Source organism: Lynx rufus, unplaced genomic scaffold, assembly GCF_022079265.1.
Source record: "Lynx rufus isolate CCGP_SWC_20201006 ecotype Redwood Valley unplaced genomic scaffold, mLynRuf1.p SCAF_6, whole genome shotgun sequence".
Lineage (NCBI taxonomy): Eukaryota > Metazoa > Chordata > Mammalia > Carnivora > Felidae > Lynx > Lynx rufus.
Window position 1 is genome coordinate 29,408,396 of NW_025814878.1, and position 25,574 is coordinate 29,433,969.

The 25,574-nt window shown below is 36.2% G+C and overlaps 1 protein-coding gene across 1 annotated transcript in view; it reads right to left on the reverse strand.

Moving 5' to 3' along the window:
• Positions 1-25,574, reverse strand: part of LAMA2 (laminin subunit alpha 2) — a 475,613-nt gene that overhangs the window by 281,793 nt on the left and 168,246 nt on the right. Inside the window, exons 13-14 of the mRNA XM_047102999.1 lie at positions 4,365-4,466; positions 2,714-2,925 (exon numbers count right to left, since the gene is read on the reverse strand). Of these exons, the coding sequence (XP_046958955.1) occupies positions 2,714-2,925; positions 4,365-4,466 (314 nt within the window). The remainder of the gene's footprint in view (positions 1-2,713; positions 2,926-4,364; positions 4,467-25,574) is intronic.

Sequence of the window (25,574 nt, forward strand, 5' to 3'; positions counted from 1 at the left end):
AAAGGAGAAAGATGTATGATTTGGTTAAGTTGATTTCTCTTACATTTCTAAAAGAAGGCTGAAATTTTTCTATTTTTATATTCATCTTACCAATGTGGGCAAATGAGAAAGAAATCAATTAATTTTATTGCATTAACATCTCATCATTCTGGAAAAGAATGACAGCAAACACTGTCACAATTTTGGAATTATCACTATGTGCTTTATCCTAGATGGTCTCCAAAGTCTTAATAGTACTTGGTAGAAAATGTTATTGCTTGCAGTGACCGAGGTTGGATAGAAATGCTTCCGATTTCTCTGCCTATTTGCCATTAGCAAAATGCTTTTGCAGCCCTCTAATTCTATTCTCACGGTGACCTTTTGAAGCTGGCAAGGCAATTGTCCTTCTCTGTATTTCACAGACAGGGTGATTGAAATTCAGAGAGGTCAAAGCTACACTTATGTTTACAACTATTAAATAGCTGAATTGAAAACAGAAGTCAAAATCCTGACCTGCAGGCTAGTTCTCCTTCAACTATTCCTCTCCATCTCACCACAGAGCTGGAGGAAGCCAAGTCCATGAAGTGCACATGCTGAGAACCACCACGTAAGTAAATCTTCCTTAAATACACCTAAACACGAATTTTTGTTGAGACGGCCTCCGTTTACTTGTGCTTACACACAAACCAGATACCAAGTCAGAAGCGTACTGTGTAAGACAAGCTGAAATCGATTCAAGTGATGTTTTACAAATGTGACTCAATCCACTGGTAGATCAGAAATAAATACGATAAAACAAGTTCAGTGAGTCAGGATTTAAGCTGAGTTTCTGCTTACCTGAAGGGGGTAGGAGTTTCAGATCTGCCATTGCCTTTTCCTTCTTGAACCATAGTGCTTTAGGAAATGTAGGCTGCAGAAGGCAGCCACCTACTTGGATTAGCTCCCGTGTCGGTTCACATAACCTTGCTCTGTGAACACGTCACTCGTACACGGGAAAAGTTCAGAAGGCTTCAAAAGAAACTGATGATTTTGACGGGTAGACACTGAACTTATCTGACATAAATCAGGGGGAAATGCCTTTGGATTAACTAGTCTGAGAAGCAATGCTGACAAAAATAAATAAACCCCCTAGCCACTTTTTGTCAATTTGGTTGTCATTCATATCGAAAGCCAGAGGACTCATCTCTCTGTACTGTTTAAACATCATGACAATCTCTATTTACTAAACGGGAGAAAAGATAATTAATTCCTAAGTGCTGCTTCACATCTTCATGGCATTTTAACCCAGCTCCTAACAGAATTGCCTATGCAAAAGAGGTACGCTGTTTGACAATGGTTCTGTTTATGAATCTGTAGCGTCCCCCTTTGGGAGATGGTAATGATGATTACACTTAGTTGAAATGGTACAAGTGAAAGACAAACTAGGCTGCACAAGCAAATGATGGGGGTGGAGGAGCATCAGCATTAAAAACAAAACAGCAACAACAACAAAAACAAACAAAAAAAACCCCACCTCTTGTAGATAAACCAGTACTGGAGACAATGCTTTGATTCTGAGTATGTCACAGAGTCAAGTTTTGGGTCATATTTCTTCATCTAACTTAATCTCAATTAGGGGAAAGTTACCATGCTACCTTGTGCTTATTATTAGGGCATAAAAGGGAAAGGGGGGGTGGGGAGAAAGCTCATTCAGACATAGCTGAAGTTTGAATTTTCTTGGACAAACACATCACTGTTTTTAAAATGGAAAGCTTATAATCAGTCAGATATGAGCAGGTTTGATTCCAGTCAAAAGTTCTGTCTTTAGGGGCACCTGGGTGGCTCAGTCAGTTAAGCGTCCAACTTCAGCTCAGGTCATGATCTCATGGCTCGTGAGTTCTAGCCCCTTGTCAGGCTCTGTGCTGACAGCTCAGAGCATGGAGCCTACTTAGGTTTCTGTGTTTCCCTCTCTCTCTGCCCCTTCTCCCTCTCAAAAATAAATAAAACACTAAAAAGAAAAACTCCCTCTTTAAAGAAAAAGAAAGGAAAACAACTAATTCTATGTAACAGGCACTTTGCATAATTGCCACATATAATTTTTCACAATGAGCCCTGAAAGGTAGACACTATAATCTCCACTTCACACTTGAAGAAAGCAAGTTTCCACAAGGACCAATCACTTGCCAAAGTCACACATTAAATAAGCAGTTGAACGCACTGAATTCCTAGTTAGTTTGGTTCCAAGCTTATGCTCTTTCCTCTACAACCCACAGCCTTATAGTCTTCTATGAAGAGACTTGTGATTATTTCAATGAAGGTGCTTAGGTTTCTTATTACAAACCACATGCTATTAAGTTAGAAACTGGTTAATTAATTAATGGAAGAAAACAGTTTACAAACCACTTTCCGAATATGGATACCCTGGAATTATACCTCTTTAGTTTCCCAGTGTCTGAGTCGTCATAAATGAGACTTTATTCTCCAGTATAGAGTTTTTCAGAATATGGATCCTTTTTTATCACATGTTCTAGCTGAATTGGGAAGGAATCATCGATACTAGAAAAGGGCTAAGACACATTTCTTTTGGGTGTTTAAATTTTAAAGTTTTAATAGAAACGCTTTTCAGAAAACTAGCGCTTGATTCTTAACTACTATTTGCAGAAAACCTGCATATCTTTAAAGTCACTGTTCTACCTAACGCGTGCTTGCTCCAAAGAAGTGTGTAAACACTGGGAGATGCAGTTCTTGAGTTTACCTGAAGGTGGCATCCATCCCAAGGCTGTAGGTGATTTGTATGAGGACTCTCTTTACATTCGCGAGCACTGTCATAAACTCTCTTCTACTGACAGGGAAATTTGTGCCATGTATGGTAAACAATTCTTCTTTAAGTGACAATGAATGGATATGTTCTTCATATGGTTGCAGATACACCTCGTCTTGGACTGTGCTGATCCTCAAGTCACTTCCCTAAAGGGGGGGAAAAAGGATAAAAGTGTGAAAAGAAGGTATAAAAGGGTAAAAAGTATCCATATTTGGATTTGCCACTTTGTGAATTATCCTCAGATTTTTAATTCCAGGTTGGCTTTCCTTGCCGTTTAGTATATTTCTGGTATATATGAGAGGAAGAGAAGGCAATTTAAATATTAGCCTTAACCAGATGCATTGCTAAGCATAAGCTTTCTTATACATAACCTTGTTTCCACTATTAACTAAATAATAGATACTTGGCAACTCATGCATGCCATGTGATTACAAATACCTATTTAATGCAAGTGCATAATAATTGGCATAATTCAAATATATTAGTTTATGGTGAATGTAGGTTGTATAGAAAAATAGGGAAGAAAAGTTACAACAGTGTATTGTATTAAGCTATGGTTTTAAAGGACTTTTCTATATGGGAAAACAAACAGAAACAAACAAGAAAAGTCCTGCAGTCTAGCATTCACAGTAAGATAATGGCATCATAATAGGGAATGTATTGACTGACCTTAAGGTTATCCTTCTTTCCTGAGTTCATTTATATTAATAATACAGAACTTCACATTTTACATTTAAAGAACCCCTTTTATCTCAAAGGAATTCCAAGACATACTTCTAGTTTTATAGATACACAAACATGCATATATATTTAATAATATATATCATCCAGATCACTTCCTCTAATACTGGAAATATTTAATTTAGGGGAAGAATTTTGTCATTGATTCAGATGCATGAAAGGTTCAAGAAGAAGAACAACAAAGCCTGGTGCTAAATCAACATCAACCCACTGGAACCACAAATGTACATGCAAGTGTGTGCTCTGAGGCTATGTGAGAGTTGGAGGAAGCGTATGCATTATGTGAAAGGGACAGTATGAGAAAGGGTGGGGGAGGGCCTCTAAGACATCTTTAGGCTTCCCACATTGTAGAATTGCCTATGGCCCTCCAAATCCTGAAAGTAATTTCTCCTATATCTTTCCTACTTAAATGAGGAGTTTGGAAGTCAAGATTTAACTACACCTAAATAAACAAGCTTCCTTTTTCATTTGTGTCAGCCTAATATCAACAAAGAAGTAGACAATAAAATCTACTTGGAAGAAAGGGGAGATGGAAAAAATTAAACAGTGTAAATCATCATTTGCATAAACACTTGATCACTCTTATATTCTTGGGTACATGATCGTTATACTTTTAATTTAAATTCCAGGTCTGGTCTAAAGGTCTTCTCTATCATTGCAACCTAACGAATATGTTCAGTCTTTTAGATATATCTTAGTGTGAAACATAAGGCTGGCATAAGAACGTTTCCCAAGATACGGTATTTTCTATAGTCGTATATTAAATTAATCTCAAGCCAATCAGGTAAGGAATAATCTAAGAATGTAAAACAGTTGAACATAAGTGATCCACTCCGTACTTTACCTCTAAGATAACCATAATCTGGAGAACGTGTTCTGTATCTTCTTCCTCTTCTTCAAAGTCATATGAGATGGTAAATGTCAACTGTCCTCCAGCTGCTGTAAGCTACAAGAGAAGAGATGCGTAATCATTACAAGACAGGAGATGGGCTGTTAAATCATATTTTACTTATTATTTTAAAATCATTTTATTGTTCTAGAGGGTAGGATTTGGAAGAAACAGAAATCACAAGAGTGCAGAGTGAGAATGATAGACATTTCTTTAGCAGTAACCTTTATACGAACCTTACCCATCAACAGCAAGCCTGACATAAATATAAATTCATGTATTATTTTCCCCAGGATTGCAGGCTTGCTGAAATAGGTTAAGTTCTGTGAAACCAAACACAGCCCCTCCTGTCATTTTCCTCGTCTATAGCTTGAGCTTTACAATTCCCAAGCAGAAAAGGATCTTTGCCAAAATTGGGAGATTTCTACCCATCCCCGAGGGTCACTCACTTTCTGTTGGTCTGAACGCTTTGAACAAAGACATCACTCCATTTGACAGCGACGTTACATAAACTATAAGCTAAGCTGGGAAATGTCGGTCAAAGAAAAATAAAGGAATAGCGGCAAATTTTATATTATGATACAATTCAACCAAAACTCCCAAAGAAGATACACTTTTCCCCGTGCAATCAAATATGCTTAGTTGGAATGAATGCTATTATTCCTTTTCATTAAATAAACCTCCTTCCTTCCAATATGCACGTCAAGCCCTGTGTTAATGGATGTTTGAGGTTTACATCTTCTGACATTGACAGTAACCTTGTAGAAAGAAAAAAAAATAGGAAAGCAAGATCATTTATAGGACAGGAATCAACATTGGGGCTTGAGTGACAGATTCAATGCAAATACGGCAGTTCATTTTTAAAAATTCCACTCCGGCATTGTAAATAAAGACATTCATAAAACAAAGCTGATGATTTGTATTCTGCTGTTTCCTCCGTGCTGACAGAGACCCAGCTTCACAGCCATCAGCTCTCCGTGGCCTCTTACTGCAGACCCTGACCACAAAGCAATTCTGGGCGATGCACTGGATGGAGGAGGAGGAGCCCGGATTCCTTGCAGAGTCGTTCCATGGGGAATGGCACATAGCTCTCCATGGCTGATGAAATAGGGTTTTCAACTTGCAGCTCCGCAATGTCTTCTACGAGCTCATTACATGGAGCTCTACAAAGAACTAGAATTCAGAAAACTTTTATTCCCCTGTTCCCCTGAGAAATAGCCCTACTCTAATGTCTTCTGATATATAAAATAATAAATATCTGCCTGGACTATAGCACTTGGCATCATTGTGAGTAACAAAGGGTAGATCAATGTAAAAGGTTTTTGGTTCTATTAAGATAAGCATCCAAAATATCACCTTGCAATAGAAGAGTCCAGAAAGGCAGCAGGAAAGAAGGCTTTATATATTTCAAAGAAGACTGAACTACTTTTCTACATTAATAAAAATATTTAGCAGGATGTAGGGATGGAGTTTGGGGAAAACACAAGGATATAGATCTATAATGTTGCAAAACTTTTGAGCTTCCAGTTATATTTTGATCATGTAAAATTTGGACTGTGTTTTTATTTTCTTTGGAATATGTTTCTCTAAAAAAAAAAGAATGAAAAACACTCCATTTTAATTCATAGTTTCTTAATTTAAAAATTATACAAATGTGTGGACCTCAGAGATAAAGCTAATGCCTATTTTGCTAATAAAAAGAGTCAAAGTGAGTGCAATTTGAATATCCAAGCTTTTCAGACTTGAGATAAAATAGAAAAATGTTTGATTTGTTATAATATTTCATTTGTTTATGCCATTTCCACACCTACTCATAATAATTATGAAATCATCTAGCATGTAAAACACTTTGAGAGACAAATGAGGGTGGAAATGGAGAAAACAAACAAGAAACAAATATAGAAAAAGAAAGGGCTCTTCTGCAGGTCAGTGATCATATATAAAACATGAATGAAGGAGTGAAATTAAATCAACCTATTCTTCTGAGGGCTTATCATTACTATTATAGTAATAAAAATGAAAATTTGCCCTTCACTCACATTTCATAAAGCAACTGTCCCCAACTCTTTTCGGGGATCTTCAATACCTATACGTCAGTATTATTAGAACTAATTTTTGAATCCACTAACAATTTTCATGAGTGAATCCATTTTACTTCTACCTAAGTTATGTGAAAAACAGACCATTTTAAAAAGGTGTATGTTGAGTTACCAGATTTGTTTTTTCCTCCAAATCAAGTACCCATTTCTAGAATATTAGAATCACTATCTTTTTCACTCACTGTAAAGGTGTATATTTATGGCCATTTCTATATTGGTACTTAGTCAAGTACTTTGAGTAATTTTGAAAAAGGATTATTTAAGGTACCATCCCATAGTTTAGAGGTCATATTCTTAGGAATAATCACGTAATCTCTGTTAAATTCCTTTCCCTCTATTTTTCCTTGACCTCCATTATCTCTTCATAAGCAATAAACCCAAGCATTTCCTGATGTTGCCAGCTAATGTGTCTTTCCTGACAAGTACATACCATCATATGAAAGTCTCTGTGATGAGTCAATTATAAGACAGCATCTTCTTTTCTGAGGGATCTCATTTTTTGGGAAAAACCTGTAGCAATATTCAGAGTACAAACTGTCCTTTCCTATAGCTTTGGATGAAGAAGTCTCTGCCTCTTCTTCTACCTGTCGCTCCATATCCCAAATGGCTCTTATGTGTCTCTTTCAAGTCCTTGCATCCCCACTGTCCTATATTCCCTTAAGTATCCCAGTCTCCACGCTCTCCGTCAAATCCAATGTGCACTGGACTGCCAATCATCAGCTGACTTTACTGTCTCCTCTAGCCATTATGTATGGTTATTACTTTCACTGCCGAACTCTCAGATACAGGACATTACATGCATTTTCTTTATTCTTACCCACCCAGCCTTTCTTATTTTATCTATTGCATCCTGTCTTAACCCTTGGTACTCCACTAAAAATGTTTCTTGAGGGGCACCTGGGTGACTCAGTTGGTTGAGCGACCGACTTCGGTTCAGGTCATGATCTCACCGTTTGTGAGTTCGAGCCCCGCGTCGGGCTCTGTGCTGACATCTCAGAGCCTGGAGCCTGCTTCGGATTCTGTGTCTCCCTCTCTCTCTGACCCTCCCTCATTCATGCTCTGTCCCTCTCTGCCTCAAAAATAATCATTAAAGAAAAAAAATTAAAAAAAAATGTTTCTTGAGGGGCACCTGGGTAGCCCAGTTGGTTAAGCCGCCGACTTCGGCTCAGGTCATGATCTCAGGGTTTGTGGATTTGAGCCCTGTGTCGGGTTCTATGCCGACAGCTCAGAGCCTGGAGCTGCCTCAGATTCCATGTCTCCCCTTCTCTCTGCCCTTCCCCTGCTCATGCTCTGTGTCTCTGTCTCTCATAAATGAATAAACATTAAAAAAAAAAAAGTGTTCTCGAAAGTTCATTTATGAACTCTACCTGGCAATGGACCTTCTGCTTCTGTTCAGTTTTATTGTTAAATCTGTATGTAGCATGTAATAGTTCTTAAAATTCTCGACTCCTTTGTCTCCTGTTGTACCAAACTTTCATAATACTCCTTCCTCTGCCTTGGTCATACCACTATCTCATTTGTAGAAACATTTTTCTTTCTTATTCTATACTCTGTGTATGGATATCTGCAAAATTTTTATTCCCTTTGGTTACCCTTTCTTATTGTCTCCCCATTCCTCTCTCATGGATTTAATTATGTTTGTGCCTGGTTCCTCATCTGTATCTTCCACCGTGTGCTGTAGCCATGTATTAGTTAGCTCAGGATGCCATAACAAAATACCAAAGACTGGTGCTTAAACAACAGAAATCAGATCAAGGTGTAGGAAGAACTGGTTTCCTCTGCAGCCTCTCATCTTGGCTTGTAGATGGCCACCCTCACCCTGTGTCCTCACCTGGTCCTTCCTTCTGTGTTTGTCAGAACACACTATTCTATTGGCCTTCTTCTTATAAGGACTCCGGTCATACTGGATTGGGCCCACCCTAATTCCCTCACTTTAACTTAATTATCGCTTTAAAAATCCTTTCTCCAAATAGTGTCACGTCCTAAGATTCTGGGGGTTAGGACTTCATCATTAGAATTTGGGGGGAGGGATACAATTCTGCCTATCGCAGTCCTGTACTGATTGTTCTTTTTTTTTTTTTTTAACTTTTTTTTAACGTTTATTTATTTTTGAGACAGAGAGAGACAGAGCATGAACGGGGGAGGGTCAGAGAGAGAGGGAGACACAGAATCTGAAACAGGCTCCAGGCTCTGAGCTGTCAGCACAGAGTCCGACGTGGGGCTTGAACCCACAGACTGCGAGATCATGACCTGAGCCGAAGTAGGGCGCTCAACTGACTGAGCCACCCAGGCACCCCTGTACTGATTGTTTAATAATGTCTCAAACACTCAACATTCCTAATTAATCTCATTATCTGGATCTTCCCAGGAAACACACTTGATTATTTTCCCAACTCCCATGATTGGGTCAGGTCAGTTGCTTTATTTCTGTTTCAAATGAGAAACTGTAGGTGTCACACATATTGTTTTCACTGTATTATTTATATCAAATTAGTCTCAATCTTATTCTCTTGAAATGCTTTTCCTAGCTTTCCATTTTCATTGCTGCATCACCCTTACTAGGTCCTCACCAAGCATTTGAATTCAATTCCCTGACTTCAGTCATTTTTTTGGCGGGGCGGGGGAGGGGGGCGGATTTTATCAACTGTTACTTCTGTTGTTGCCTCTGTCATGAAGAGCCTACAGTGGCCCTGGGATCTATAATATCATTTGAGTTTCTACGCAGTTTCAATAAGTCTAGGATCTATTTAGCGCCCTTTTCACAAACTCTGCACAGGCGCTCCAGGGCCCTGCAGTAAACTCACAAAAGCACCGTAGGATACTGTAAACATTTAAAGGAAACACAAGCAACACTGTGTATCTGTTAGACGCCAGGCAAACAACTAGCTTGAGGTACTTCACAGTTTTAACATTAATGTCATATTCCTTTCAGAGATATTCTCAAAATGTTGAACTGTGTTTTTTGGGTCCTTGCACTTTCAGCAATGTCATGTCTTTGGTAAGCAAAGTTTTCAGTGTATGCTATGATAAAAACCACTTATTGCACAAAAATCAATGTGAAACAGGAATTAAAGGTAGCCGTGTGCACTCTGTTTCTAGGTTTGAACAGTTGTGTTATTACAGGCACACAAATCTCCTCTAGTAAGTCACTGTGGTTATGAAAAAAAAAGAGATTATTATATGGCCTGAACTTATGTGCCTTATCTTTTTCAATGGTTGCTAAATTGTTAAAATGTAAATATTTATGAAGCTGTTGGGCCGTAACTACTGTGGCATGATTCAGTTGGTCTAGGAGACACTGTGAAAAAAAAATACAAAGACATTCAGAATACCACAAATTGAAGAAGTTTGGGAATTTCAGATTTAGCCTCTGTTTATATCTACCCATTCTGCTACTTAGATTTGCTTCAACTCATTTTGCTGCTGAAATTCTCACTCCTACAGCTCTCTGACTATTCAAATCTGCTTTTCTTTCTTTGCTTGGCTAGTGTCCCACTGGTCAGAAGACTGAAGAGGGAAAAGGGTTTTTTTTAGTGATATTCCCGAAGACTCAGTGGCAACCACAACAGATAAGAGAGCTAACGGACTTTAGAACAGGTAGAGCTCTGCATAGACCATCTCATCCATTAACACTGAAGAATGCATTCTAACAATACATCCCATGACATTGGTAAGTTACACGTACTGTGCATAGCTTTAATTTTCCACAATTTGGGGCTATGTAGACTCAATTTATTAATTTTATCTTTGAGACTTTCAAACTCATCCATTTTGGGGACAACACTGGTTACTGTAATTTTGCAGAGCACTAAAAGTACTTCCAGCACATTTCATTTTCTCTGGCTATTGACAAACAAAACTGTCACTATTCTATTGGCCAGAGAAGTATGGTTTTCCACAGGAAGAATTAAGTTCAATTCCAGTTCACATTGAGGCAATTCTTACATTTTCTGGGTAGATTAGACTATATTTAGCAGAGATGAAAGTTGTATTCCTTTTCAATACAAAGAGAAAGTGAATTTAATGGGAACAGTTCATTTCATCAGGGTCCCCAAAGACCTAGTTTTTTTTGTTGTTGTTGTTTGTTTGTTTGTTTTTTACCTTTCTTCATATCTATTAAGCAAAATTCTCTTCAGAAAGATTCAGATATCAAATCGAGAAGCAAGGAAAAGAAACAGGGCCCATTCATTCCTGGTTCAGGTCTAAGCCCTTCCTGATCTTCAAATTCACCCCATTAAGAAAAGAGCAACACAAGTAGCTGTTTCCCACGAGTTCCTGTTTTAATTCTACCTTCAGGGGAAAGAAACAGCTTGTTTGCAAGTAACATTACAGTTACTATGCAATATATAACCTAATGTCACACATAATAATGTACTGTGCATGCAGCACATTGCATTAAAGATTTAATGAGGCAGGAAAGTTCTCCCTCATGAGTGGAAAAGGCTAAAGGTAATTTATAAAACCAAGCTTTACAACAGTATTTAGTATTAGGCTACCTGTGTTCTAGCCTCCCCCACTCCCAATCTCAAGAAAAATGAATTGAAAGGTGAAGGGTGGATGATCTATGGGGGACAATACACTCGGGGGGGGAAGTTCTTTCATAAAACAAGCCTGGAATATTTGGTTGTCTGATGTCAGAACATCGTCTCTCTTCTTCCACTAAATGGGTGTAAAATCTAATATTGACTTTTGCTTACCAGAGCAAATATTTCAGGAGGGATGTACTAAAATCAAATGAAGAAAAGTGTAATATGGAGCAGGATAAATGAAACATATATGTTAATTTCAGTTTAGCATCACAAACATGGCGAGTGGTTCATCTTTCTAGATTTTGAAGCTCCAATGCCTTAAACTGTGAAAAAGTATCCCTCTCACAGAAGTGTTTACTGATGCATCTATTCATGGAGCTCTATATTAACATAGAAACAGAACTTCATGTTTTGTCATGCTTTTTGGTACATTTATAACATTGAGATAAGAACATGTTTCTCTTCCTTCCAAGTTTGATAGAATAGAACAGGTCTAAGGGGATGTTGAATTAGAGAACAGGCAGAATTTACAGAGGAGGTCTTAAAGTTACATCACCTTAACGCAGAGAAAAAGAAGTAGGAGTTGTGAGCATCAAACAGAAACAATACATTCTGGAAACACTGGGCTGGAAGGCAAGAGGTTACATTATGTAGTCCAGGAGATACAAAGAGGAAAATCTTCAGGATTTTCTTGCATGCCTGCTTCCATTCTTCCCTTCTTTTCTTCCTCTCCACCTGCTCTGCCTCCTTCCTTCCTTTTATCCATCTCCTCCTTTTTTCTTCCTTCTCCCCTCTTCCCCCACCTCTTCTCCTCTTCCCTGCCCCCACTAGTTTCATCTTCTCCTTCTGATTTTTTTATCCTTTAGACATAGCCACTTCCCACCTGATAATGTTGCACTCCTTTGTATTTTGTATCATCAGAATTTCATAAGTATCCAAAGTAGGGGGTGAAAATTACAAAGCGACCGAACCAAGGACAGAATCTTCTTGCAGCCCCTCAGAGATACTCTCTCAGTGAAACAACAACTGACCAATCAGTGTCCTTGGAGTCCAGTCACCCAACTGCTTGAGAAATTAAGTATGAACTTACATGAGTTTCTATAAAATTAGTGGTTTATTCACTTGAATAACACCAACCTATTTCAGCATGAGGTCTCTCGTGTAACAAAGTAAGCCCAATTGTACTTTCTCTATACTCTCTTATGATTCAAAGCAAATGGAATTATGCAGGTTCGATCAGGTAAGAATGTTTTTGGCTGTAACTGAAAACCAGACAATTAATGATTCTTATATAACAAGAGGTGCAGAAGAAAACACATCAAATTTTAAAATACACCCAACAGGTTATTTCCCAGTCACCAACCCCCCCCCATTTCATGTATTTTCTACAAACACTTACTTAGATCCATTTGGGGACACTTAAAAAGATAAACACCCCATAAACAGATTTGCTAAACATCATAATAAGATGATGAAGTGTTTACAAGTACAATATCCCATACATAAATTAAGATTTAGTGTTTCCTCTAAGTGTTGTGACTGAGAGAACCACTTATCACTTTGTGACTTGCACGGATCAAGTATTTGGTTGAAATAATGCAGTCTCCACAGATGTGAGTAAATGGTAGCAGCCAAATTCTCCAAACTGCCTTTTGTTATCAAGCCCTGACTCAAAAACAGGATCTTTGCAACAGCTGTTTGTCTTCTGTTTACTTACTTAGGTTTGAATGGAATGCTCCATTGGTACCCTTGTTGTAGTTTGGATTAATTTATGTGTAAATATTCAGTACAAAAAAGTACATGCAATACAGAATTAAACATTGATCTCATCAAATGAACTGTAAAATATGGTTTTATGTATACATAACTTTCTTATTGACCAGGGCTTAAACGTTTTTCAAGTTCTCTGCCAAGAAAACAGAAAACTGCATTCTCATGATATACAACATGGATGTTGATTAAAATAACAACATACATTTTAATCCAAGTTCCGTCAAGTTAAAGAGAAACAGGCTTACTATTTTTATATAGTTGACAAATGAATATATATTTTTTATATATTTATGCATACATAAATCCTTGAAAAAAAGTTAGGAGAACATTGTAAAAAGGAGATATCAATAATGCTCTTTTCTATCTGGATAAGAATTTTAGCTAATCTTTTACTGCTTAAGCGTTTTGCCTTATAAGGATATTCTTTACTCTGGATCGTATATAGCTATTTTATAGCTTTCCCCTCTTATTACAAAAGCAGGAATAAAAGTATAATAAACAGAATTCTTATCTTTCCTATAGGTAATTTTCAATGTTCTTGCCTCAACAACACTAACTATGGCTGGAAGGGCTGTATGCTTAAATGAGCTCAATCAATTCCAGGCTACATTATTTAAATAGAGGTTATCTTGAACTATCAGACAACTTATTTCTCACAAAGGTAGATGCCAGAACACCAGTCTTGGAATACTATCTTGATTTGATTCAAAATTGATCTACCTCTCTTCCTTTTTCTCTTTTCCCTTATTCATGAACTCTGCAGGTGATTCTTTATTATAGCAGTAGAAGCTGGTTATGAATTTTAGAAGAAAAGATTCCCAAAGATGCAGTGGGAACTAAGTCACACCCCAGAGGAGGACCAACAGGCTAATAAAATACATTCTAGTGCCTCCTTCCAGAATGAACAGATAAAGATTTGCATGAGTTTCTGACATGTCTGTTAACATGGGAACCATATATAAATCACACAAAAGATTAAGCTCATTCCCAGAGATTTTCCAGACCTGGTTTTGGATTCTGGTTCTGCCTTTAAATGTTGTACAGCCTTTGGGAAAGTTATCTATGCTTGCTTGCAGAATCTCAATTAATTTTCACTAAAATGCACTGAATTACACCTACTTCAGCAGTTTGTTATGAAGGTGAAATGAGCAAATATTTATAAAAGTCTTCAGTTGATACCTAGCACATAGTATATATTCAATGAATGTTGTAAATTGTACTATTTTAATAAAAATAACTTTCAAAATTAATACATACACACTTCACTCTAAAAACTTAACCATAATGATATTTATTTCATGATTCTAAATGCACTTTAAAATCATAGCATTTCTGGAAGAGACCACAGTGTTGGCAGATCTTGTCCATGTTTTAATGTTTCCCTATGGTACTTTGCATAAGTATCTTACAGATAGTAGATACTGTGTAAATATGTGCTGAACTTTCATCAAATTCAACACCATATATCATTTCAATGTATTATAGTTGGAGAAGATATAAAAAACTGGTACAAAAAAAATTTGTACTACCCCCATGAGATAGCTTGTAGTTGTTATTAGAATAGGCCTTTATTGGTTTCTCTATTCTTATCTTTGTCAGTACTAAAAACAGACCAAGGGAAATATGTCTATTTGAGTTTTTTGGTGATTTGAGCTTACTGCAACAACTTACTGTACTGCTGACTGGCAAACTATAAGTGCATTTATTTTAAAATAAGGCCCTTTAGCATGTGGGAAGTTTGATATGCAGCTGAAAGGAAAAATCAATATTTAAGTCATTTAGACATTTACACACATAAAGCAACTATATGTCATCGCTTTTCACCAGATTCTATATGCTAAGATAATAGTGTAAATTCCAGCAGCCACTAATACATATTTTATAAGTTACAAATACATTTTCAATATGTTCTGATATATTGGCAAACAATGTACTCTCTGTGTTAAAAAGACACGTGGCATACAGATTAAAGGGAGCAATGATCCCACCGCAATCATCGCTAGTCAGAGCACATCCTTGACACCACTATTTAAGAGAAGAGTTAACAAATTAGAGGTCAGCGGGGAGGTGTGACCAGGATGCTGACGGCTCTAAAAGCACAACAAGAGGTTCAGAAAGGTAATGGGGATATTTAACCTTAAAGAATAAAAGCCATAGGAAAAACATGATTATTTTATTCAAATATCTAAAGGTCTATCATGTATAATAAAAAGAAACTTTGCTCTCTTTGTTGCATAAAAATGGAGTCTACCTAAAGGAAGTAGGGGGTATTTCTTGATCCAGAATAAAAATTAACTTCTGATATCTAGAACTGTTGAAAATGGAATGAGTTTTGTAGAGTGTCCACATCCTTAAAGACATATGAATAGAGGTCCATCTGCCTGGGATGATAAAGAAGGAATGGCCACATCTGCCAAGAGGTTGGACTAGATCTTATATCAATGGGCAATTTGCAATTCCACCATGCGAAATTTTACAGCTAATTTACTAACAGTTGGTTAATTAAATATCACGGTAACCCTTTTCAATTTGTATTGTAGAATATCAGAATAGTAATTACTTTTATATACACCAGCTCCTTGCTGTGTGATTTTAGAAATAATACATTTAGAGGACAAACAACACATTTCATTAAGAGAAGACTACTTGTATAGACATCATTAGAGATTTGCAGTGGCATAGTGGAAAAGAATATATGGGTTCTAGAACTAGACTTCTTGAGGTAGCAGGGAATATTATTACTTACTAGCTGTGTGAACTAGAGCAGATTACTTAATCTCTCTTTTTATCAAGTCTGCATCTGGAAAATGTAAAGGATGAAGCAATAAATGCCTCATAGGGTCATTGTGAGAGCTCAAGTGAATAATCTAGACTAGTGCTCGACACTTTATAAATGTTTAATAAAGGTTAGCTGCTATCATTGTTTTGTTATTGTCATGATTATGGAAAACAATCTCCAAAATTTTGTAACTATTCGGAGCAAGATTTCCCCACTACCACCATACTATGGTGACACATCAGTATGATCTGGATTTTTTACATTTGAAAATAAAAACATTTGCACTTTTTTTTAGCAAGATATAGATAACATATAAATACGGTACATCTCAAAAATTAAGGGGATCCAGTTACTGAGCCATACATAATCGAGTTACTATTTATCTGGAATTTTAGAATTTAAATAGCACTTCTTGCATCATTTTATTTAATCTCAAAAAATCTTAGCATGTAGATTTATGATTACTGTTATTATATTGTAGACATGAGGAAGCTGAGGCTCTAAGAGGTTAAGTTGCCCACAACCACATTGTCACTTTAGGGATATTAAGATTCATTCTTGATTTATGTTTAATTTTTAAAATATTCCCCCTCAAGACTCTTTCTGTTTCTCAAACACGTACACATGCATGCATTCACACACACACACACACACACACACACACACACACACACACACACATTCTCATTGTGTATTCTCTAGAATGCAAATATCATGTGCTTCAGAATAAGACTGACCTATTCTCTAATCTTAGTCCATATATTTAATGTGTTACTTTGGACAAATTAATTTAATTCTGAAGTTTACATTGTATTATGTCAAAAGAGAATGGAAATACCTACCTTGAAGGGTTTTTATAAAAAAAATTCAGGGGAGGAACTATGTAAAACCTATTCTCCATGTTCTATACCAGGCATTCAGAATTTCTTGAAACATTATTTCATATTCCCTCCTAATTATTCTGGAAGCAAGTTCAAAATAGGTTTGCTAATTTGAGTCTAAGTACTTGTGTAGAAAAGAGAATACTATCGTTCCTGAAAGATGAAAACATACTCTATTCACTAATAATAATAAAACAAAGTAAACTTTTCTAAAGTACTATTTTCCCTCATCAGAGTTGTAAATATCTAAAAGTTTGATAACATACTCTATGAGTGAGGGAATTAGGGAAACAAGAACTTTCATGTCTTTATGGTAGTATGTACAAAATCTGTGGGGTCAGTTTGGCAATGTGTATTTAAATTACAAATGCATATCCACTTCAATATAACAATTTTACCTCTGGAAATTTATCTAACAGCTATACTTGCTCATATACGATATAGTAGGTAAATGATTATTCACTGCAACAGTGGTTGTAGAGAAATATTAAAAATAGACTAATGTTCATCAATAGTGATTACTAATAGACATATTAATAAGGGTAACACATTATTATGATCATTACATTAATTTTAAAGCTGAAAAAACTGAAGCATTGAGTGATTTCATTACTTTTGTGGGGTTGTAAAGCTGTTAAGTAGTGAAACCAGAATTTGAAACTCAAAGTCTAGCACCAAAGTCAATGTTTAATCTCTTTTATGACAGCTGAACAAACTTGGGTGCATCCATTCAACTCAAAACAATTAACCAACCAATCAAACAAAGCAAACCTACACCATACCCAGCCACCCACCCACTGAAATAAAATCTTTATCCATTACCATTTGTGTATCTGCCATTTGTGTAAAATGAGTCAGATACATATGTGTGTGTATATACTCTACTAAGACAGAAATGTAGAAATAGAGAAAATAAGAGCCCCAAAATACATGATAGCTATGATTTTGATATTATTTATTATTTTTTTATTTGAGATAGTGCATATGAGCACATGAAGGTGGGGAGGGAGAAGGAGAGGGAGAGGGAGAGGGAGAGGGAGAGGGAGAGAGAGAAGGAGAGAAACAGAGAGAGAGAGGATTCTAAGCAGGCTCCACCCATACAGGTGTTGATTTCATCACTCTGGGATCATGACCTGAGCTGAAATCAAGACTCAGAAGCTTAATCAACTGAGCAGTCCAGATGCCCTGATAGTATTTATTCTTGAATCAATTTTATCAGATGGAATGACTAATAGCATCTGCATTGTTATCTGGAATATACGAGTGAAGTAAAATATTTGTGATTTAAGCACCTGCAAAATGTTTCTGGTAACCAATTAGAAAGTGTGTTTTATGAAGAATGCTTTAAAATATATTTATTAGGGGTCTCTGGATGAGTGATATTGGGAAAATACAGTGAAAAAGGGAGTCAGACCTGAGTGCTAGCCCGCCTTGCACAAACCACATGTGTAATTTTAAAAGTATTTGTTTCTTAAGAGTGAAGCCAAAACCAGAGTATAGAATGTGGAAGTAAAGAGAGCTGACATGATGTCTCAGTTCATGCAAATCTCATGGAAGTCTGACTTTGAGCAAATATTTATCTAAGTTTTAAAAATCATCATCTCTACTGTGGAAATTTTCCTCCTTATTTTACTGTGTTATTCTGAGATTTATACAATGTAACATTTATTAACACATTTTGGAGACTACATATACTCACACTTTTATTATCTGATACCTTTAGTTCTAAAATTCCATAACTTTAATGACAATAGAAATCTGGTGCCTGTCAGATCAAACAATTTCAACTAAAAGTTCCAGACTTCCTGCTTCAGTTGGGAAACTCTCTAATATGCAGAAATTATTAGGCTGAAGTAATTACATTACATGGTATTTTAGATTTGCCTTCCCTTTTCTCCTTTATGTTTTCAGTAGATATATCATTAGAATAAAATATCCTCACCAACATCTACAACTTTCATCAGACATTTATGAAAAGAAGGTCAGATTATGGTTTCCCTAACTAAAAACAATAAAACTAAAAAGCAAAAAAAAAAAAAAAAAAGATAGAATGAAAATAAAACTATAAGTCAAAGAAAACCAATGGTGAAAATTTCAAAATAAACCTGAGAATTTCTTATAATCTATATAAGAAAGTTTGCAATTTTTCTACTAAGTTCCTCTATTCCCATAAACTGTAGGTACCCTTTTATTAAAAAAGGGAGTACAAACAGTATTCTTTACTATTTTCTAAGAAAACAGAGTTCCTGCCATATAAAGGCAGACAGACCCTCAGGACACTCCAAAGTTCCTGCTAAGAGTTCAAAAAGGGGCATAAAAGCAATCCTATCAATCACAACATGAAACGCACACTTTCTCACACTCTCATGGGGGTGAAATATTTATGCAGCTTTGGCCACTTATTTTCTTCATGGACTTTACATCAACACAATTGTATTCTTCTTGGTGGGATAGGGGAGGGGCAACATCTATGCATTCTGTGAACTTTAACATATTGCATTGAATTTTGTAGTACGTATATAATTTATATACTATTTCTGAAGTTTTTTAGATTTCTTTTTCTTTTTCTTCTCAGTCATAACTGAACATCCCTCCCACACAGACCAGCTGTTTCTCTATTTAAAAAGAAGGCAAGTAATTTAACATCATAAATACCAAACTGCATCTCAAGGTCAGAGTCAAAACCTTTATGTCTCATTAATTTTCAAGCTCTTCATCAATTTTTCTCATTGAGCTGCCATTTATGTCTTGGTATGTGGAAAAGCATAAAACTTGTGTTATCAGTTAAAACAGAAGGCTATCTCCGGCTATTAAACTAATGTAAAATATTTCCAATTAAGTGGGTAGTAGCTTGTGTATTTTGTAATGACAATAGCAAAACTTCAAAAGCTTTTGGGTCCATACACCAGCAACTTTTCCTTCCACTGAGGCAGAAGAAAACCATTTCTGTGAGTTAATCCATGCTCGAACTGCTGAGACATAAAAATATTGACCTTTATCTCCTTAATCAAATCATTTAGGCTACTCATGTAATGCTTAGAAATGATACATTTTCAAATATTAGCTATTTCTTAGAAATTCACTAAAAGTGTGTAGTAAAAAACCTACATGCATCACCATCTGATGTTGAGTAGTCATTTATTCAATAAATAAGCAGTAGTTCGATAATATAAACAACCTTCCATCACTTTAGAATCTACAGCAGTATTTCTGAAAGCAGTCATGTATAAAGAAATGGACAGAAAATCTTACTAACTTCATTTATTTCCTCACTTGTCAAAAGACTTAAACTTCCCTTTAGACCCAGAGCACTTATTTTATCATTAAGAAAACATAGGGCCAGAGAACACCTACAATGTGCCCAAGCCCAAATTGCAAATGATGGCAGAGATTCTGAGTGTTGGCTTTCACTCCCATGTCTCTTCATAGGTTTGTAGATACTATTGCTTGGAACAACATGTTTTCTGTTCTATTTTATTTTGTTATAATGGTTTTAAAACAAGGTGACAGATTATTTGGGGTCTTTGTCCCCTCTCTTAAATCTGGGTAGGTTTGTGACTGCTTTAACCTGCAACTTCTGAGGTGAGGTCATGAAAAAACATTGAGCTTTTGCCTTGTTTTCCAGGTACATTTTCTAGTGGGGTCCCATACAGCCTTGATGGAAGTCAAAATACCCGGAGGCCACCATGCTTAGAGGAAGCCCAAACTACATGTATTGTTCATACATGGGAAAACTGGTTGTCTGTCTCAGGGAAGTCCAACCTTTGGGTTATTATATTCCAGGCACTGAACACATACATGAAGAAGCCTCCAGTCATTCAACTCCCCACAACTACTCAAGTGTGCTCTGCTTGGCCCCAAGATATCATGGAGTAAAGAGTACCTATCCTGCAGTGCCCTGTCCCGATTCCTTATGACAACATTGGTAGGCATTAAAATAGTTGACACACACTATTTAGTTTGAGGTGGTCTGTCACTCAGCAATAGGTAACTGGAAAATTCTTAGATCTTAATTTTCTCCAATTGGGTTAAATACCTTGGTTAGTTTAATAAGTTCAGCCACTTCCAGTCAAAGGCTATGTTGTTCTATAGCTTTGCTTTTCTCAAACGATCTGCATTATGCTTTCCTGAGTCAAATTTCTTTTTTGGTTTCATTCATTCATTCATTCATTCATTCGTTCACTAAACCTTTATTGAATATATAATCCATATTCTAAAAATGGTTAGATTTCAAAGATCTAGAGATGAATAGAATAAAATAATTTTCCTCAGGCAGGGTGTAGGGGGAGACAGAATATTGCTACTTAATTTATTTTTCCTTTTCCTACTCTTTTCACTTTATAATGAAAGCATTTAGGACTTTAGATTTACTCTTGAATACTGCTTTTGCTTTACATCAGGTTTGTTTATGATACTTTGTTTTCAGAATTAAAGTCGTAACTTTAATTTCTTGGGGCCAGAATAGTTATTTTATAGCATGTTCTTAAGGTTTTAAGTGTGCTTTTAATTTATTATTTTTAATTTATAACTGAGCACACCATGGTCACGTAATGAAAACTGAGTATTTTCTGGTTTTAGAATTTTTGAAAAGTGTGTATATGCCTGAGTGTGTATATCTGGCCTCTCAGGACACTAATTTTTAAAGTATTCCATTGGCATAGGTCCTGTTTATAAATATAAAATCAAGAGAGTACTATTATTTATTTTTTAATCTTTAGTACAATTTATTTGTTAAATGTTTACCTGCTCTTTCCTTAACATTTCAGAGATTGAGTAATGTATTAAAGTCTATTACTACTACAGTTTCTTGCTTGCATATCAGTAAAGAAGTAACAAGTAACATAAATATTCAAATGCCAGAAGAAATTCATGACATACTATTATAATTTTCAATTATAACAAAGAAGCACTGGGGAAAACTAATGATATGAATAGTTTTGTAGCTATAAGACAAATTTAGGAGCATTTCTAATTAGCAACTAATTCTAAGAAAATACACTAATCAGAAAAGATCCCTCCCTGTTTAATCATGTGATGTACTTATTTAAAATAATAAATTAAGAATCAAGTAAGTTTTCAAAAGAATCAAATACTTAACCCAAACAATCAAGGAGTTTCACTATTTTTCTAAAAAGTGATCAAATCCGGCAATATATTTTAAATATATTAAAGGTTTAAAATGAGGAAGAATATCCAAGGAAAGTATTCTTTCTGCAAGGTAATTTGCCTAATAAATTTTTAACAAATTAATGCCACAATAGACATTTTTGGAATTACATTATATTTAGCTAATGAGAATTGAAGAAATGTTAATGTGTATCATAATCATCAGGCAAACACATTCATCATTTATTAACTTTTTCTAATATCTTACTGTTATACATCTGACATTCAAGAAAATGTGATCATTTTCTTGACCAAATAAAATTCTGTTATGATTTTATTATTATTAGGTAATTTAATAAGTATATTTTTACATATGGCCTGGTGTCAAGCTTGGCCCTGTTAAAAGCAGGTACAAAGCTAAGGATATAGCAAAGAAAATCATGTATTTCTATTACAAAAATATAAATCATTTTTTTTTTTGACGATGAAGATAGTAAAGCCTGGTAGCTTTGTCAATAGATGAAAAAGAAGAAGAAGAAGAAGCAAAGCTTGCTCTTTTGGAGAGGCGCTCACATACACAGCAAGTCAGGGGAGAAAGCAAGAGCACAATGGATCTTTGAGTCATCTGGTTAAAGCTCATTGGCCCCTACCTCATTGGAGCTTGATAAAAGCAAAGTGAAACAGCCCAAAACTATGGATGCACTACTACCATAATAATTGGGAAGAACCCATTCTTTTTGTCTACAAACTCAATACACTGAAACGTCTATTGTTTTATTCTAGTTCAGTTTGTTCTAAACGTCCCAGTCCCTGGAATTTTCTTGCTTGTCATTCATGTCAATGTGAGCATTCCATAGTGACTATAAAACATTCTGAGGTGAGTTAATAAGTTTTTGTAAAGGTTAAAATCAGGAAATTATCATTTTAACATTTTAGAGATACGTTTAAGATTTTACGTTCCAGTTCTTTCATATTATACATTTATACCTAAAATAAACTAGAGTAAGGTAAGACTCACTTAATTTACTGCATTTGATTAACTCGAATACATAGGTCACAATTTGTAGTATGCTACTGAGATGAATTCAGTTGAGTCCATTGACAATTTTTTTCCTATGTGCGTATAGTTTCATAAAGACTCAGAGTCACTGATTAGTTTTATGCTTCCTAGTGTATGACCTAGATGGTTTAATGACTGAATGTGTAAAATATATTCCATGCAGTTGAGTTTCTTAAATACCATGAAAGTACATACAATTAACAATGAGCATAAGAATTTTGACTTATTCACATCAATATGGCTTAATTTTATTTTTATTTTTATTTTTAATGTCTATTTTTGACAGACAGAGACAGAGCACAAGCAGGGGAGGGGCAGAAAAAGAGGGAGGCACAGAATCCGAAGCAGGCTCCAGGTTCTGAGCTGCCAGCACAGAGCCCGACACGGGACTTGAACCCATGAACTATTGAGATCATGACCTGAGCTGAAGTTGGACACTTAATTGACTGAGCCACCTAGGTGCCCCAATATGGCTTAATTTTAAATATGCAGTTTTGATTTCCTAATTCTTTTCTAAACTTACCCTCTTAAATAAACAGTTTGCTGTGTTACTAAAGTCTTCTTATCCAATTTAAACTATATCCATGTCAATGGAGTGCCTACTACAAAAAATAGCTCCAACACAGACGTTCTCCAATTTGTGATGGTTCGACATAACAGTTTTTTGACTTTATGATGATGCAAAAGGGCTATGCATTCAGTAGAAACTGCACTTCACCGTTCGAATTTCGATCTTTTTCTGGGCTAGTGATATGTGGTACAATGCCGTCTCATGGTGCTGGGCAACAACAGTGAGTCACAGATCCCAGTAAGCCACCAGTAAGCCACATGATCACAAGGGTGAACAACCAAGACACTTACAACCATGTTGTACTCATGCAGCCATTCTGGTTTTCACTTTCATTTTTATTCAGTAAATTTCATAACATATTCAACACTTCAGTATAAAGTAGGCTTTGTGTTAGATTATTTTGCCTAACGGTAGGTGAATGGAAGTGTTGTAAACATGTTTTAGGGAGGCTAGGCTAAGCTACCATTTTCCATAGGTTAGGAGTATTCAATGCATATTTGACCTAAGATACGTTCAATTCACAATGGGTTTCCGGGATATATGCCCATCCTAAGTCGAGGAAGATCTGTATAACGTGTGCATGAAGAAGAAATACCACTATACATTCTTCTTTCAACTTACTTTTTGTTATACTTTGAACATACTGACTCTGTGATATAAATGAAAAACTCATAAAAGTCAGCAAGACCAGGAGTCCGCTAAGGGCCTTCTATATAACAAATAGCTGGACTGGTAGAATTGTTATGATGAATGATTCACTTTTTGGGTTTTTATTTGTAGCCTTATGTATACATCATTCAAAATGGCTGAATATTTGGACATTAATATCTTGAGGCTATTCTAATGATAGTCTTTTTAACATCATGCACATACTCCCAGGCCTTACAAGTCTGTGGACAGAAATGAAATCTCCCTGACACCGATGTCCAACAAGGATAGTTCTTAGGCCCCTTTACATCTCCAAAGCAATTCTATTTTAGTCCTTCATTAATACATCTCTTCAGGGGTGCCTGGGTGGCTCAGTCAGTTAAGCGTCTGACTCTTGATTTCGACTCAGGTCATGTTCTCACAATCATGAAGTTGAGCCCCATGTTGGCTCTGCACTGAGCATGGAGCCTGCTTAAGAGTCTCTCTTTCCCTCTCCCTGCACCCCTCCCCTACTTTGTCTCTCTCTTTAAAAAAATATACATATATATCGATATCGCTATTGATCTTTTCATTACTTGACTGCCAGTACCCAGAGTGAGAACCCAGCTTCATGCAAAGCTGCCTTTGGCCCTCAGTCAGATGAGAGAGAGTGGGCTTTCCTCCACTCTGTGCCACAATCTGTCTCATTATGTCTTTCACAAAAATATCTCCCTCACTTCTAGTCCTCCACCTTTTTCTCTATTGAGTAAGGCTTCAAACAAGTTTCTCAAGGTCCTACAAGAAAGTGACAGGAGAAAGGGGACAAACCCCATGACATCTTCTCTATTGATCTTTTTCATCCCATTATTTCCTCCTGTTCTTGTCAAACATAACTCTCACTTCCTTCTGTCCATAGATACAAGTATCCATCTATACTGTATTAGTTTCTTATTGCTTTCATAACACCCTTAGCAGCTGGAAGCAACACAAAATTATTATCTCACAGTTCTGTGGGTGAGACTCCAACATGGGCCTCACTGGGGTACAATGTCTAAATTCCTGTTATCAGCAGGGCTACACTTGTTTCTGGAGGCTCTAGGGGAGAATCCATTTCCTGGCTCTCTCAGATTGTGGGCAGATTCAGTTCTTAACAGCTGTAGAATGGATGGTCCCATTTCTTTGCTGGCTATTGGCCAATTCCCATTCCTAGATTCTAAAGCTCATCATTTCTTGGCTCATGGGCCTCTCCATCTTCAAAAACAATGATGATGGAGAGAGTCCCTCTCATGCTCCAAGTTTCTTCTTCCTCCACTGTCACATCACTCTGATCTCCTTTTCTGCCTTCCTCTTCTTCTTTCAAGGCCTTATGTGATTTGATTGGGCCCACCTGGACAGTCCAAGATACTCTCCCCATCTCCATGTCCTTAAAACTAATCATATTTGCAAAGTCCTTTTTTGCTATGTAAAGCAACTATTTACAGGTTCTGGAGATTAGGATGTGGACATACTTACAGGTATCAGTATTCAGCCTCCCACATATATCAATGTAAAGGAATTCCTAACGGGTCACTACCTACCCACTCTGCAAACAGACCCAGATTTGCAATTTGTAATCAGTTGTTGTGATAATAATTTTGAAATAATAAAAACAAAATATTTCAGCTAGGGAAAGTAGAGGAAAAGAAAAAGAAACTTGCAGATTTTGTTCTAAGATACAGGATGACTGCACAGTTTTTAATG